This window comes from Nansenia antarctica, assembly GCF_963989245.1.
Source record: "Nansenia antarctica genome assembly, chromosome: 1".
Lineage (NCBI taxonomy): Eukaryota > Metazoa > Chordata > Actinopteri > Argentiniformes > Microstomatidae > Nansenia > Nansenia antarctica.
In genome coordinates, this window is record NC_137674.1 from 22,342,642 (window position 1) to 22,360,131 (window position 17,490).

Sequence of the window (17,490 nt, forward strand, 5' to 3'; positions counted from 1 at the left end):
AAAAGCCGCCCCGTAACAGAAGAGCAGCCAGAGGGAGGGGATCTCTGCACACAAGCAGGACTTCTAATTGGCATCCACACGGGGTAAGCAATCATTCACACAGCCGAGCCACACTCCACACAAACCATCTGGCCTGGCTGAGTGTCCAGGCAGGTCAGGAGAAGAGCTGTAGCATGAGAAGCTGTGTCTCGGTCTACGACACACTGATCTTCTCCTGCTTGGTGTTAATCTAAAACATTCTATTAGCTAAAGATTGAAGCTCTAATTCATACATTTTATGGCGTAAACAGTGAACTAACTTTGTGAATTCCTCCCTCCTGTTCCTCCCACACAGGGTCAGGGTTATATAAGGTTATGTCTGACACGTCCCCAGAATGATGTCGGAGGTTCGCGCCGTCCAGACGTTCTCCTTCCCGCTGTCCGGCGCCGCTCGCCTCTCCTCCTCTGGACCTGAGGCCCCGCCCAGCCAGGCCTTCACCTTCACCACGGGCCTGACCCCCAAGGACCCGCCCAGCCAGGCCTTCACCTTGACCCCGGGCCTGACCCCCCAGGACCCGCCCAGCCAGGCCTTCACCTTAACCACGGGCCTGACCCCCCCTCTGGGGCCAGAGAGAGCAGCAGGTCAGAGGTCAGGTCAGAGAGACCTGAGCCCCACCACCACCCTCACAGTCAGGTCCTTAGGAGCCTCCGTCCAGAATGGACCTCAGGACCAGAGACCCCCCAAGCCTCCTGCTGCTAACCCTAACCCACCCAGCGGACAGGCCCAGCCACAGCCCAGAGGACCAGCCCAGAAGCAGGCTGCAGAGGTCCTGGGGGGGGTCCTGTCCCAGGGGGGGGTCCTGTCCCTGGGCGGTGTCCTGTACCAGGGGGGGGTCCTGTCCCAGGGCGGGGTCCTGTCCCAGGGGGGGGTCCTGTCCCAGGGGGGGGTCCTGTCCCAGGGGGGGGTCCTGTCCAGGCGGGCGGCTTTTGAGAAGCCGTCCCCTGAGAAGGACGTCTGTGAGGACCAGCGCCCCGCCACCAAGAGGCAGCTGTCCTCAGAGAGCGCCGCCCGCACCGCGGGGGCCGTGAAGAAGAGCGCGGGGAGGAAAGAGAGCGCGGAGCAGGAGGGGAAGGGGGGAGGTTCCAGCCTCCAACCCAAACCCCCGCTGGGACAGAGGGGGACCCCCACCACCCCCCCAGGCCCCGTCGTCGGGGGCGCGGACACAAAGAGGAGGCGCCGTAAGGACCTGTTCTCCAGCACTGAGGTTTTCCACAAAGTGGACGCGCACGCCGTCAGGGCGGGGGCAGAGGTGGGGGTCACACGCTCATCACACATTTACATTACATGTTGGGGTGTCCCATAACCCCCTTGTTATTTACATTTACATGTTTGGCATTTAGCAGACGCCTTATTCCAAAGCGACTTACAATCAATACGTTTGACTAAGCAAGTGAATCATCAATCCACCAGTCATGGCAGGAAGAGTAATCTAACTCAGGCCAGGGGCCATTGATAGGAGAAGAAAGAAAGAATTTCTTTCTTTTATATAGACACTGGAGAAACAGTACAAGGGGGGGAAGTCATAACTAGCCAACTCAACACACACGACACAGCTTCTACATCTCTCTTCTCTTCCTTCCTTAATGGAGGGTTAGCTTCTGTTAGAGAAGAATCAGGGACGTAACTGGACCGAAATAACTCCAAATCCTAAACATTAGTGGCGAGGAGAGGAGAGGGCAGTCATAACTACCAACTCAACACACACGAACACACGCTTCTCCGTCTTTCCCTTCTTCCTCTGCGGACGGGTTAGCTTCTCTTAGTCAGGGACGTATCTGGACTAAAATAACCTGAATATCCTAAACATGAGTGGAGAGGAGAGGGCAGTAGGAGAGGGCAGTCATAACAGAGGAGGTCTGTGTGTTCCAACGCCTTTAGAAGAGCGTGGAGGAGAGATAACTTCTTTCGTCGACGCGTCTGAAACCATAACAAGCAGCCAGGGACAAGCTGACCTTCATCGCCGGGTACCACCGGGTTCATGTCAGGGGGTTCATGTCTGTAGTCGACGTCTTTGGAACGAGCTCAGTTAACTTTGCATTCGTCCAGGTTGGTGTTGTTCGCATGAAATCACACGCATTGCTCAGTGTGTGTGTGCGTGTGTATATTTGTTTATTGTATATATGATATTAATATTTGTGTGTGTGTGTGTATTTGTTTACTGTATATATGATATTCATATGTGTGTGCGTGTGTGTGTGTGTATATGTGTGTGTATATATGTGTGTGTGTGTATGTGTGTGTATATATGTGTGTGTGTGTGTGTGTATGTGTGTTCGTGTATATATGTGTATGTGTGTGTGTGTATATATGTGTATGTGTGCGCGTGTGTGTGTGTGTGTGTGCAGCTGAAGGAGCAGTGTGTGTTCCAGGTGCAGACCATCGCCCAGCGGGTGTCGCAGGGCTGCAGGACCCAGCTGGAGAAGCTCAGAGCCGTCTGGGTCTGGCTGTGCCTCAACATCGGTACGCTGCACCACAACACCACAACACCAGAACCACCACCCCTACACACCTAGCATGTTTAGGTACCTAACACCAGAACCACCAGTGCTACACACCTAGCATGTTTCACGTCTCAACCACAAGTTAACAATGTTTAAGGAACATCTAGTAGGTTCTGGGAGGATTCATATGTGAGCCTGATGTTGTTGTGGGGTTTCAGATCATACGTGAGCCTGATGTTGTTATGGTGTTTCAGAGTACGATGTGAGCGGGTTCCTGGGCCAGACGGAGAAGCTGTGTTCTCCAGAGGAGGTGGTGGCGGCGGGGCGCGGTGTCTGCTCCGGGTACGCCAGCCTGTGTCTGGAGATGTGCAGGTAAACATCTCCCAACATCTCACCAGGGTTCACTACTACCAGGCAGGTAAACATCTCCCAACATCTCACCAGGGTTCACTACTACCAGGCAGGTAAACATCTCCCAATATCTCACCAGGGTTCACTACTACCAGGCAGGTACACATCTCCCAACATCACACCAGGGTTCACTACTACCAGGCAGGTAAACATCTCCCAACATCACACCAGGGTTCACTACTACCAGGCAGGTACACATCTCCCAACATCTCACCAGGGTTCACGACTACCAGGCCTCCGCCTTCATCTCTCCCTCTCTCACCTTCTGTCTCATAAAACACTGACTCATCCTCTCATTCCAGAGGGGGGGTGGGGGGCTGGGGCGACAGCATAATGGACATAATGTTCCCTCTGTTCTTACCTTGTCGTCATTACTGGAACAGCCTTGTAAATTAGCCTGCCTCCTACACAGAAAAAACTGCACAATATCTTTATACTAGCTTATCCTGATGTGATTTTGAACATGTAAGGATACTGGGTGGTAGAACGCACATATCTAGGAAAAGCCATGAAAGGAGGGTCCTGAAACTTGGTATAGAGATATACTGTATATTTGTTTTTACTCACAGGGTCAAATGACCCCACCCATGGCTGTTGTTCTAGTGTTAATGACCCCACCCATGGCTGTTCTAGTGTTAATGACCCCACCCATGGCTGTTCTAGTGTTAATGACCCCACCCATGGCTGTTCTAGTGTTAAAGGGAAACCTGTGTCTGGTCTGTGTTTCAGGGAGGTGGTCTGTATCTAACCCTGACCCTGACCCTGTTTCAGGGAGGTGAACCTAACCCTAACCCTGAACCCTGACCCTGTCTGCAGGGAGGTGGTCTGTCTAACCCTGTGTCTGGTTTGTGTTCCAGGGAGGTGGTCTAACCCTAACCCCGTGTCTGGTCTGTGTTCCAGGGAGGTGGTCTGTCTAACCCTGTTTCTGGTCTGTGTTCCAGGGAGGTGGTCTGTCTAACCCTGTGTCTGGTCTGTGTTCCAGGGAGGTGGTCTGTCTAACCCTGTGTCTGGTCTGTGTTCCAGGGAGGTGGTCTGTCTAACCCCGTGTCTGGTCTGTGTTCCAGGGGGTTGGTCTAACCCTAACCCTGACCCTGTGTTCCAGGGAGGTGGTCTAACCCTAACCCTAACCCCGTCTGTGTTCCAGGGAGGTGGTCTAACCCTAACCCTAACCCCGTCTGTGTTCCAGGGAGCTGGGCATCGCGTGCCAGGAGGTGGGGGGCCACAGTAAGGGCATCGGGTACCGGCAGGGCAGCAGCCTGAGGAACGCCCCGTCTGACCACATGTGGAACGCCGTGCAGCTGGGGGGGCAGTGGCACCTGCTGGATGCCTGCTGGGGGGCGGGGCGGGTCGACATGGACCACAAGACCTTCATCAGGAAGTAAGACCAGGACACGGACACTGACGCTGTTAAAACACGCTAGGGAAGAACAGGGCCAGATGGGGCGGCTGTGGTTCAGGAGGTAGAGGCTGGTGGAGGTAGAGGCTGTGGCTCAGGAGGTAGAGGCTGGTGGAGGTAGAGGCTGTGTCTCAGGAGGTAGAGGCTGTGGCTCAGGAGGTAGAGGCTGGTGGAGGTAGAGGCTGTGGCTCAGGAGGTAGAGGCTGGTGGAGGTAGAGGCTGTGGCTCAGGAGGTAGAGGCTGGTGGAGGTAGAGGCTGTGTCTCAGGAGGTAGAGGCTGTGTCTCAGGAGGTAGAGGCTTTGGCTCTACCCTTGCATGGTAGCTTGCCACCATTCATGTGTGGATGTGTGTGCGAATGGGTGAATGAGAGGCCGTTGTAAAGCGCTTTGAAATAAGACGCTGTATAAGTCAGTCTGTTTACTATTATAACGCTGTTAACACTAGAACAGCCGTGAGGTGTTAAACAGCACCAGTGAGTACAAAAAAAATTCTACCTTTGCACTCGATCACATTTCAGGACCCTCCTTTCATGACTTTTCCTAGATATGTGCGTTCTACCACCCAGCATTTTTACATTTTCGAAATCGAGTTAGTATAAAGCGTTTTAGCAGTATTTCTGTGTGTGTCTGTGTACTTGTGGCTGCCATCTATTTCTCCAAGCCTGCAATTCTCTTTTATATCAGCAGAGGTAGCAAGGGGGCACACACTGTGCTCAAATTCAGGCTTCAGTGCTGAATGAGACACAGTGCATAAGACTGATATTTGTGTTTATATATAGGCTACAATAACAATCAAAATAAGATATGTATATGTGCAGACAGTTATGAAAATGATAAACTGTACAGTATGTCTCCCAATCAATGTTCGTTCAGACAATACAACCAAAGGCGTAAAAATACTGATGTTCTCATAATGTAATTATATATATAGCTAAATTAGACTGTAGACTGCTATGGAGGTATATTGAAACCAATATATAGATTATATATATAGATTATATATACAACCTGATTGGATTAAATAAGATTCTGTTGTGATTGTGTTGACATTGTTGTGATTGCAAAATAAATCTTGGTTATGTAATGTGTAAAGAACATGATGACACGAATGCCTATTATGATGATATGCAAAAGGGACAATCTGTCTATGAATCTTGGTTCAATCAAGGTTGTACATAGATATACGCAGATTCATATTTGGATAGTTGATTTTGGCACCATTGTATAGTAGCCAATTGCAGAGAGTATACATTATTTTGTTTGTTTACTGCACATTATAAATGAAATGATGTGTATTAATTATTTTTGTTGGTTTGAATCCTCACTGTGTTCATGTGTCTGCTGATGTTAGGGCCGGCGTGAAGTTCACGACAAATAAACAGACTGTGTGAAGCTCATAACTATGATAACACAATATTGCAATATTTATTACTATTCTTTTTTAATAATGATAATCAACTTTCATTCATTAGTAAAGCTCCCGCAGTCTCAATCAATCTCCTCTCCATATATAGCATTTAATCTGTTCCATAGTTCGTTCTCAGCTGACTCAAGCTTCATCAGATTGCTCTAATAATTTCCCCACTTCTCTGCTTATAGGAACTTTATGCATTTTAGAGAAACATGCAGAGCATGTATTTGACAAAGAAACGTGTAGGCTAAGAACTAGTTTCTAAAGTGAGTTACAATCACTTGATGGTTGATACACGGGGGAGGGTAATCTTATTGATCGTTTCCCATTAGCAAACAATAGCTGCCAATTCATGAGCGAGCCAAGCGGGTTTCAAAGCTGCCAAGCGGGTTTCAAAGCTGCCAAGCAGGTTTCAACGCTTACAAGCTTACAGCAGTCGATTGTCTGCTGATGTTACGGGCACGGCCGGCGTGAAGTTCACGACAAATAAACAGACGTTATCACTGTGAAGCTCATAACTATGATAACACAATATTGCAATATTTATTACTATTATTTTTGTATAATAATAATCAACCATCATTCGTTAGTAATGAAAACTCCCGCAGTTCCGATCAATCTCCTCTCCACTTTACACATTACATAACCAAGATCTCTTTTGACATCACAACAATGTCAACACAATCACAACAGAATCTTATTTTATCCAACCAGGTTTTATATTTTGATTATGACATCATGTCTTTCAACATTGTCACACTTTTCATTACACACATTAGCGGATTTATCATTCTGTACTCTTTCTCTCCTTTCTTTCATGTATTTTCTTTTCTTTTTCTCATTTAGTAGTCTCCTAATCTCGCTACAGTTTGAGCGAGACTGTAACTGTCATTGTTTGAATGAATGAATGAATGAATGGTCTTTATTTGTCATTGATATAGTACAGGTACCAAACAACGAAATTTGGGAGGGGGGGCTCCCCTGGTGCTAGGAAACTAGGTGCTAGGAACTGGTGCTATAACTGTGTTCATGTTATAATGTTTAGTGAACGAACAATTGTTGGGTGTTTGCCACAAATCGGAATTATCTTGCCGTGAAATGTACATCAAATAACATGATGTCGGCGATCTACTAGAACTGCGGGACGACTGCAATGTAGGCTACCATATATATCTGCCATATCATACCGTTTTATATTGAAAAATATGATGGTAAATAAATACATGTGGGACCGATGTATGATATGGCAGAGGTGTGGTGTGTATCAGTCTGTCTCGTTCCAGCGAGTCAACTCGTGTTGACTCAATAAGACATGCGCTTGATGGGGGGAGGGTTGATGGCTGGCTCTCGATTGTTTCCGATCAATGAACAAAGACATCGGGTTCCCCCGCAGTCACAGTGCTACATGAAAATATCTAGCCACACACCACATAGCATACCTCCGCCCTATATGTATTTATCATCATATTTCTCAATATAAAACGGAGGTACGATATATGGCAGATATATGTATGGTATATTATGGCAGTTTCTGGCGCCTGTCCCGTTCTGTTGTTCAAAGAATATAATATAAAACGCATCACTGCACTGCTGTCTGTCCTGTGTTGTTTTGTTTGCATTGCATTTTAGCACAGTGCGCCGATTAGATAGAAGATGTTCTACAGAGGGTGATGTAACCCCTCCCTCCCCTCCCTTCCCCCACCCCTCCCCTGCTGTTGTGTCTCGATACCTGGTCAACACAGCTTGGGATTCCAAGGAAATTACTTGGAACTATGTGTGAAAGGGACAACATTGCAATATATATTACAGTTATTTTTTAATAATGATAATCAACTTTCATTCGTTAGTAATGAAAACTCCCGCAGTCTCGTTACATACATGCATACGTTATTATATATATAAATAAAGCCTTGAACTGGCCAAGCATAAAGGCTGAAGATGGAAAGTCACTACAGGCCTATGCACTGTATTTGAGAGGATGCAACAATGCCATGCAAGACTTGCACTATCTGGAAGAGCTTGATAGCCCATCAAACCTCAGGCTTATTGTTTCTAAGTTGCCCTACAAGTATAGGGATAAATGGAGGTCTATTGCCTGCAATATACTTGAGATTAGTCATGGCAGGGCTAAATTCAAAGACCTTGTTGGCTTCATTGGAAAAACAAGCCACAATTGTTTTAGATCCTTTGAATTTAGATTACCATCCCCCATGCTTCAACCATTATATCAAGTGAATGGAACTGACTTTAGAAACGAGTTATTCTGGTTTATTTGCGAGGACCACAGGAAAGGCCAAGGATTTCCACTTACACATGTGTGAGGAAAAGTAAAAGCGTTTTGTTACAGAACTGTTCGCAAATGTTCCATTCCAAGTCCTGACAACAAAAATATATGTATAATATTGTATATAATGTTTTTTCTGTATATCACTGTAGACCACAGTCTCACTCACATATACACAACACAACACTGTTGTGTATAATACAGTTTTCTCAGTCGCTTTGGTGCATTTCTCACATCACTATTAACATTTGCACAACAGTTGTCAGTGTCATCAAAATGAAAAGTCCTGACACCATTGTTTATGAACAAGATAGTCAAATGGCTTTGTCATGTTTTCATTATGACAGTTCACTCTGTAAGTGTTTTCCAATGCAAAAAAATTAGATCTTGAAAGTGAAACCGCAGGGTGCGTTCGTAAATTCGCTATGAGAGCGCCGGAGCGCACACCGGGTTCAACGTCATAAAGGGACCAGGTAATTTGATTGGACAAGAGGCATTCCATGGGTGCTAACCAGATTTCCAGGGCGAATTTACGAACGCATGCTAGCGAATTCGACGACGAAAATCGTCAGAGGAGATATACGGGTTATTTTGATAAGCTGGACACATTTTGGGAATATATATTGGTACTTTCTCACCTGAAAACATATTAAAACTTCATAAAATGACATGGTAACACTTGTAAAGGCAAAATCACAGCATTTTTTTTTTGAAAAAAAATGGAGGATTCAAAACGCCTTCTGCTTGCCGGTGCGAAATGCATTCTGGGAAAAGGCGTCGGAGCCTGGCAGACGGCCTTGTGTGACATCGCCCTCCAGCGATCTTTGTGCGTCAGTACACTCTTCTCTATGTTAAACTATCATAGTGCTGAATCACACCTCATCGCGATTGAATAAGGTCGCGATCCGCCGCGGTCCTAGTGTTAAAGCAAGCTAGGAAAGAATGGGGCCAGATTGAATAATAACACGATCTAAAAATAACCCCAGGAAGACGTTCTACCTCACAAACAACTCCTGGAAACACGGTGTCAGGATCCTCTGCTTTGATGTTTCACACGTTTGCAGTTACAGACGAGGAGCTCAGGTCTCTGACGGTCTGCTCCTGTTCTTCTGTCGCAGGCTTGATGATTTCTACTTCCTGACGGAGCCTGAGGACTTCGTGGACTCTCACTTCCCTGACGAGGAGCGGTGGCAGCTCCTGGCCACGTCCGTCGCGCTGGAGGAGTTTGAGAAGAGGGTCTTCAAGACCTCCGCCTTCTACACCCTGGGACTGACCCTCCTCCAACCCAAACACTACCACATAGTCACAGGTAGGAGGGACGGGAACACCACAGCACCTTAGGGCGGCTGTGTCTCAGGAGATAGAGCCGCCATCTAATGATCACAAGGTCGGCAGATCGGCGGTTCGAGCTTGCCGCCATTGGTGTGTGAATGTGTGTGTGAATGGGTGAATGAGAGGCCGTTGTAAAGCGCTTTGGAATAAGGCGCTATATAAGTCAGTCTATTTACCATTTACCTTAGTACTGTCCACCATAGAAGCACACAGAGACTAAATTAACACCAATGGAAAACCAGTGTATATTAATTGTGAGTGAACGGTGTCTGTCTGTCTCCTCAGAGGACGGTGAGGCGGCCGTGTCCATGGGCTTCTCCAGACCCGTCACCTTCACCTACGAGATCTCCCCGCTGGGCCTCCAGGGCGGGGGGGGGGCTACAGACCCAGCCCCGGCCCCCCCCAGCCTCTCCTCCGGCCTGCTGACGGTGTCCCACCGGGGCATGACCCTCCGCCTCCTCCCCCCCGCCCGCGGCCTCTACGACGTCAAGGTGTTCGCCCGGCCCGACCCCCCCCCCACCACCACGGCCCAGCCCAACCCCCCCTCCCCCACCTCGCCCCTCAGCTGGCTCTGCTCCTTCACCCTGGACTGCCCGGCCCCCCGCGCCTGCGAGGAGCTCCCCGAGAACCCCTTCCTGTCCTGGGGCCTGCAGGCCGGCGCGGGGGACCTGGGGGTGGAGGGCAGCAGCCAGGGCAGCGAGGTGAGGGAGCTGCGGGAGGAGGAGGGGGAGGCAGGACCCGGGGGGGTCGCTGAGCTGGTGCTGAAGACCTCCCGGCCTCTGATGGCGCTGTGTGAGCTGGTCCACCCGGGTCTGGACCCGGCCCTGGCCCGGCGATGCCTTGCCACGCAGATGGAGCCGGGCCGGCTGACCTGTAGCTTCCTGGTCCCCCTCAGCGGGTTCTACCGGCTGTCTGTGTTCGTACGCGACTACGAGAGGCCGGACGGCAAGTTCCAGAACGCCGGGAACTTCCTGTTGCGCTGCCGAGGCTCGGCGGCGGTGGCGGCGGGGGCAGGGGAAGTGGGGGGGCTGAGGGTGGACCAGCTGTTCCCCCCGGGCCTGGGGTCGTCCTGCGGGCCGGGGATCCGCACGCTGGATGCGGGGCTCTCCAAGTTCAGCCACACGGGGGCGCTGGTGAGCACGCAGCAGGGCAGGTGCAACGTCACCTTCCACAACCAGAGAGACCTGGAGCTGCACGCCACGCTGGCCAGAGACGAGAAGGACAGAGGACAGCCGCCGTCCGACACTCCCCTGGCGCACCACCTCTTCTGCACCTACACAGACAGCAAGGTCACCGTGAGTGTCAGCCTGCCAGACGCCGGGGTCTATCGGCTGGGCCTGTACGCCAAGACGGCCCCCCCCAGCGGAGGAGGAGGAGGAGGAGACTTCAGCCCGCTGTGCGACTTCGTCCTGAGGAACAGCAGCGAGCAGCGCGGGCCTCCGTTCCCCTGCGCCTACGCGGCCTGGAGGAAAGGCTGCGTGCTGTTCGAGCCGCGGGGGGGGCGGCTGGAGGCCCTGGCCTGGGTGAGGTTCAGGGTGAGGGTTCCGGGGGCCCAGAGGGTGTGCGTGCTGGGGGGGGCGGAGCAGACGCAGCAGACGGAGCTGAAGATGAACCGGAGCAGGGTGTGGGAGGGGGAGGCGTTCACGGGGGAGGGGCTCCCGCAGCTGAAACTGGCCGTGGTGTCGGGGGAGTCGCCTGACATGACCGTGGCCTTGACCTTTGACATCCAGCGTCCGGAGGAGAAGGAAATCGTGAGGCGTTCTGGACGTGACTCTGACTGATCACATGACCTTGTACGCCCACCTCACACAAACAAACACTGTGTTGACAGAAGAAGAAGTCGTATATTATTGACAGTTTATTTGTATTGAAGTGCATGCTTAAGTTAAATTGTGATAAATGTCACCAGGAAGTATATGTGCTTACTCTCACACACGACTGATGTTGGTCAGAAGAAGGACCCTGGTCCTACGGTATGACAGCGGCTCAGTTCGAGGTTCACAGTCGACCTGCAAAGACTTTACAGATCTGATCTGGACTCTCTCTCTTAGCTAACTCATGCATGCTAACCGTAACCCTAACTCATGCATGGTTTGGATGTGTTTTGAAAAAGATAAAGTTGTATCAAGAACAGATACGTGGAAACACGGCAATAAACAGGATCTCTGGATCAGGATGTTTCCACAGTCACAGTGTCAGAACACACACCAGCCTGGGTGTCAGAACACACCCCCCCCCTGAGGTTGCTGCCCTCCTGAGACTCTCTCAGGACGCTGTACGCAGAGGAAAGAATGAACCAATAAGTCAGGCTGACGGTCCCGTCAGAAAGGCCCATTGTTGGAGTATAGACTAGCAGTGCAGCACTGGCAGAGGGAGGGGGGGGCAGGGCAGAGGGAGGGGGGGGGGCAGGGCAGAGGGAGGGGGGGGGGCAGGGCAGGGGGAGGGGGGGGGCAGTGAGAGTGATGAGTGTTTACATGCTGCTGTCATAATAGCGGGAGCAGAAATAGCCCGGGCCCACAGCCTCGGTAAAAATAAAACAATAGAGGGGTGGGGAGGGGCGTAAACAGACACTCTGATACTGTACGTATGCATGCGTGTGTGTGTGTGTACGTGTGGGGGGGGGGGGGGAGGTTCTCTGAGTCGCTGGGGAGATTCTGGCGGCATGGAGGTGGCAGGGGGGGGCAGAGGACGGGGGGCGCAGGGGAGGGGGGGGGCAGAGGGGGGGGGGGGGCAGAGGAGGGGCGAGGAAGCACGTGTGTGTCAGAGGTTAGTGATGCTGGGTATTGTATCTGCTTGGCACCGCAACAAGAAGAAACAGGCGTGCGTACAAACACACACACACACAGGAAGGGGATGTGTACAGTGGGTCTGTGTGGTGGTGAACAGGAGTGGATTCCTCCCATTCTCCCAGCTCTATTTCAGGCCTCATGCCTCCCTGCATACTGTACACTAAACACACTAAACACCTGTTAATAAACACACACTAATGCAGGGCCATACGTACCCACACCACAGCTAACTCCCTCTGTCCCACACCCTCCTACACAGCTCTATAGAGCACGGATACAGGGGCTTGGATCTACTAAGCTAATCCATGACATCTCACCATGTGTCAAACCCAGTACTATGTTGAGCTACATTCATACATTCTGAATTTTCTGGATACGGAGCAGCTGAAGACAGAGAGGGACAGAGAAGTCAGTTTTACAGACCTGTGGAAAGCTCTGCGACGCAGTGTGATGTTTGTGAACGAACACAATAATGAATAGAATTAACCATATAAATATTTTTAATATTACTTGGTGCAATAAATACAACAATTAGATTATAAAAGCATCGGTCACAGGAGAAAACAAAAGTTACAGTAGTTTTGTGCAAATGTGATTCAATGAATTTCACACTTTCATACTTTCTGTCAACACTCAGTAACAAAAGATTGAAATTAAAATCATATTTTGGCACTTTTCAAGTTCACTTTACTGAATTCTTGTTTTTTTTCAGTATGACAATTGGATATCACCTATTCTGAATTCCTATTATGAGGTTATATTCATAACCTCTGACATATGTTGTACTGTAGTCAGGTTTGAGACAAGATTGTATTTTTCTCTCTTATCATTAATAAATTGGTGGTAGCAACTTGAGAAGAAGTTAGCCCTTGTTTTTCTAAATCTAAACACCATCAAGACCTCCATCTTAAATCAATACCGTTCTATAAGCAACTACTTTTTCATTTTTGGATAGATACAAACCTAACCACTAACAAGGCGTAACAGGGTATACCAGGGTATACTAGGGTATAATCCACTATGACAGATATGGACACCAGAACTATAAACCTGAGTGAAGTCTCTCCCAGCCTGTGGGTACTGTTGCGAGCAGACTGATTCCCTTAAACCCTAAAGGACGGAATGGCCAAACTAATTAAGTTGGGCCTGACAACCATTTGGTCGAGTGAAAATCCTTTTTCACTCCAAGTAAGATAATTTCTCAATTACGAAAAAAGCATAAAATACATTGAATTCAAATATCAGTTCTCATCATAAAAGTGCATACATTCCAATATTTGGCCCCTTTTAGAACATGGGAGCCAATCTTCGAGACTAGAAAAGAACGAACAAACAAATCTGCTCCGATCTGAACATTTTCCATTTTCCGTCCGTCAGATTTTAACCACATACAAAATCAATGAACACCAAACTTTGTTTTTGTCCTATAACTTCAGCTACAAAACTGCTGCTAGCCTCCACATGAAGGATGGAGGCAGCAGGGTGCTTAGTCTGCCTGCCAGAGGGATGAGTAGGCGCTAACGGGGAACACCTCTAGAAGGCTTCCAGGGCTTCCTGGGCCCCACTGTGCACATTAGGAGGGGTGACCCAAACCAAAGGGTTGCCCACTATCCTCCTTGCTATTCGCCTGAGCTTGAGAGCATGAGCTTTAGCCACAAGCATCACCGGTTTCGAAACCCTAAACCACATGAATATGAGGCTTCCGTTTCCAAACACGTTTTTTGGTTTTGTATTTCTGATACCTGAATCATTCTGAGCCCCCGAGCGGTTTCCCCATCGGACGTCCTCTACTGCCCCCTCTGGCTGTTTAACACATTGCTTATAGAACGACTCCATGGATTCCTTTCACCAACACTGCAGGACGGTTCCTCGGCCCCCAGGCCTCTCAGGCGAGGGGCGTGGAGGCCTTAGCTGTGGTCAAGGCACTGCTGGACCAGAGAAATCTCTCTTTCACAACAAATCAGTTTCTCTTTTTGATTCTTTAAAACTGCATCTGTCTTGTCTGCGCTTTTAACTTGTGCGAGAAAGAAAGAAAACATTTTCGCGTTTGCATTTTCCATTTTTCGATTCACAGCATTACAAAAATACTCTTATTGTGTTACGTCGAGGTAATTAAATTTCTCACCCAGATATGTAAAATAAATGTAATTATTTTTCTCTTTAGTTTGTACCAGGTTTGGTGAAAGGCAATTTGATCAGAATAAATATAATTTCAAAAGGACATCCTAACACATGCAAATACTTTATGTAGTATGTGCGACTAAGTAACGTTAGTGCTAATTAGAGCGTAGTATCACAAACATGTTTACATAACCCCGGAGACCCTTTAAGGACGGCTCCACCAATCAGCGTTTCTGTTTAAACACGTTGGACATTCCAAATTAAGTCCCATACTTACGACATCATCGGTCGCAGAGCTGTTTCTCTGTGAGTCGACTAGGACTAGTCCCTGCGGTATTGCTTAACGACAGAACAGGCTGACGGCAACTGTTGCTTAGAACTGGTCAGTAGAACGACTCTTCCCTTACACGCCGTGGATTAGGTCGGCATGGCGCTCAGAGCTGCAGCTGACCAGAGACGCCAAACTAGAGGAACGTTAATGCCAAGACTGAGAATTTAGTCATTGTTTTTCTTTCTCCACAGCTAGTCCTTAAAGAGTTCTCTCTGGGTTTATAGTAGAATACATGAAAAAAAATATCACAGAGTACAATTGCACTTGTTTGATAAAGTTAGGAAAGGGAACGGGGTTAAGAAAAGGAGCGTCTCTCCTGGCGTGTGACTGGAACATGCCTGGGTAACACATGGAGGCGTCATGGCTATGGTTCATCTCTATCAGGACAGTGGCACATCTACCATGGACTGTCTATATGGCTTGGTCAGACACACACCCACCAGGTTATACTGTCAGGACAGCTGGGGCCAGCAGTGTTCTGGAATGACTGGTCTAGATCCACCTGGACCTGGAATCTCAAAATCCAATGCTTTGTTCTGTTCAGATACTAATCTCTCTAAGATCTCTCCACCACTAATTTTGGTCCTTGAAAACATCCTGTAGCTCTCGTTACAATCTGCAGCCAGTGGAGCGGCCGCATGGCCTGGTGTCTAAGGACCAACAGGACAGATACAGTAGTGTAGTATCACATGCAGATCTTTGTTTACTTACGACATAAGCATAATCAATGCATTCCACGCAAAGATAATGTATTTGACAACAGCTCTGAATGGCTGTGTGTGTGTGTGCACACTGCTGACCCCGTTCTGTGTTAATGCCATGAAGGCTCTTGGATAACAACATGCATAGAACAAGAGACACCGACCACCAACCACCCTACGATGTGACTGCTTCTACCGTAGCACAGGATCACACAACTAACAAGTCTTACCCAACCAACCCTCCCCTCAACCACCCTCAACCCAAACCACCTCTACCCTCCCCTTACCCTAAATACCTCCTACCCAAACCCGCTTACGATCCCAATCCCACCTAAAGGCCCAACTAACCCACCCAACGGCCCACGTGGGCGAAGGTCACATCTCATGGGTGCAGAGGAGCATTGGTGCTACAACAGAGTGACATCACCTCTATTGTTAGCGTTGTGATGACATCATCATATACGTCAGCAGCAACATGACATGGTCATAACCCTGGGGGCGAGATGAGAGGTCCACACCTGACCCCTGACCCTAAACTCTAACCCCTGACCCTAACAACTGACCACACTTTGTATCTTCACAGATTAGATTAGATAGATAGATTAGAGATTAGCTAACCTCCAACTGCCTCCTGCCAAGTTTAAGACTGCAAAGAGGACTGGCTCAGAGCTGAGGGCAGAGTAGTTTAACAAACAACGCTGCTCGGGAGAGAAGCTTTACTCCTAGGCTGTAATCACTGAATTCTGTTTGAAGTCTTGTCGAGCCGGTGGAGATCTGATGAGGACCAGAAGGGTCAGCAGTGTTGTTGTATAATGAACACACCAGGGAGCAGCAGTGGTTCTGCAGTTTGCAGAGTTCCTATTTCTCCTCCTGTCTGTTTGTCTAGCTCCAGCACCTGTCTGAGGAGTACTGGAAGTGTATGAGTCCCTTTTCTTGTTTATCTGATCATATTACTCATAACTCCTCAACAGCAGTTTATCTGATCATATTACCCATAACTCCTCAACAGTAGGCTGGGAAACACTAACAGCTCCACGCTCAGGCTGTGGCAGACAGACAGACAGACAGACAGGCAGACAGGCAGGCAGACAGACTGGCTAAACAGGTGGAACACGGGTTGTGTGACAAGAGGAGCATTTCTTGAGAGAACCCACCAGGGAACCCTCCAGGAACTGATGCATCCTGGGATTGAGAGCTCTTCTGAGCCAGAAATAGAAGCATTAATTGGCCAATTATAATAAACGGTAACTTATAGGACTCTCAGCTGTAGGGAGGGGGGGAGTTGGTTCCCTTGAAGTCTACAGACTTACTATCTTTATTTCCACAGAGAGGGTTAGGGTTAAAATGCTAATGTGGCAGCTCCTATGTGGTGGTCAGGTGAGGACCTTTCATCTGGATGGAAAGCATTTCCTTTAACACAATATGATGCTGACTGCCCCCCCTCCCTCCCTCCCTCCCCCCCTCCCTCCTCCCTCCCCTCCCACAGAAACCCTTTACATAAAGACAACATGGAAGACATACAGGACAGGCCCTAGGGGTCAAACAGGTCAGCCTGGCCACGCAGCTCCAGCTGGCGGTTGAACAGGTCGATCTCCTTGTTGGTGTCGTCGATGTACTGCTTAATGAACTCCTCCATGTCTGGGTGGAGGCGGATGTAAGGCAAAGCAACAGCAGCATCACTCAGCACAGGACTGACCCGCTGAGTGTGTCCTGGCTCAAACAACCACACAACAAATGATCTGGTCGTTATCCAATCCTGGTGCTGGTTCAGGACCCAGCATAATTAGCATATATGTGACTGCTAGTGAAAAGAGCAACCAGTAGGCAAAGTCATTGTTCTGTTTTTACATGTGCTTAAACTAAATATTGTAAGCTTTCAAATGATGCGTCATACATTGAAATCGGAAACAAATTGAAGACGACATGAGTATTTGAAAGTTGCTACACCTGAAATCACTAAGCAGAGAAAATGTCTCTAAAAGATTTGGAGCTAACCCTCCCCCTTGAGCGAGCTCAACAGCCAATCACACCCAAGTGAAAGCATACATGTTAATGCAGCCCACCCCCCAAGCGCGTCGGAAAAAGCATGAGAAACAAGCCTATTTTGCTGATAGATTATACCTATTTAATGACCGTAAAACTGTTCGGAAAAATAACGAGTGGGTACTTCAAAGCTTCAAGTTGAATGGTAGCACAAAAAAAAGAAAATCTGACTTTTAGGTCAGAAATAGTT

The 17,490-nt window shown here is 48.8% G+C and overlaps 2 protein-coding genes across 2 annotated transcripts in view; one reads left to right on the forward strand and one right to left on the reverse strand.

Moving 5' to 3' along the window:
* Positions 1-377: 377 nt before the first annotated feature.
* ky (kyphoscoliosis peptidase) lies at positions 378-11,096 on the forward strand (the record flags this gene model as incomplete). Its single annotated transcript, XM_080539041.1, has 6 exons — positions 378-1,289; positions 2,392-2,500; positions 2,736-2,853; positions 4,079-4,270; positions 9,102-9,292; positions 9,601-11,096. The coding sequence occupies 6 exons, from the start codon at positions 378-380 to the stop codon at positions 11,094-11,096; spliced, it is 3,018 nt and encodes a 1,005-aa protein (XP_080395167.1).
* A 5,669-nt stretch (positions 11,097-16,765) lies between these two features.
* The window catches only part of dnaaf9 (dynein axonemal assembly factor 9), a gene marked incomplete at its 5' end in the record, with an annotated part of 37,057 nt that continues 36,332 nt past the window's right edge, over positions 16,766-17,490 (reverse strand). The window contains one exon of the mRNA XM_080539156.1: positions 16,766-16,895. Coding sequence (XP_080395282.1) covers positions 16,789-16,895 — 107 coding nt within the window. The 3' untranslated portion in view covers positions 16,766-16,788. The remainder of the gene's footprint in view (positions 16,896-17,490) is intronic.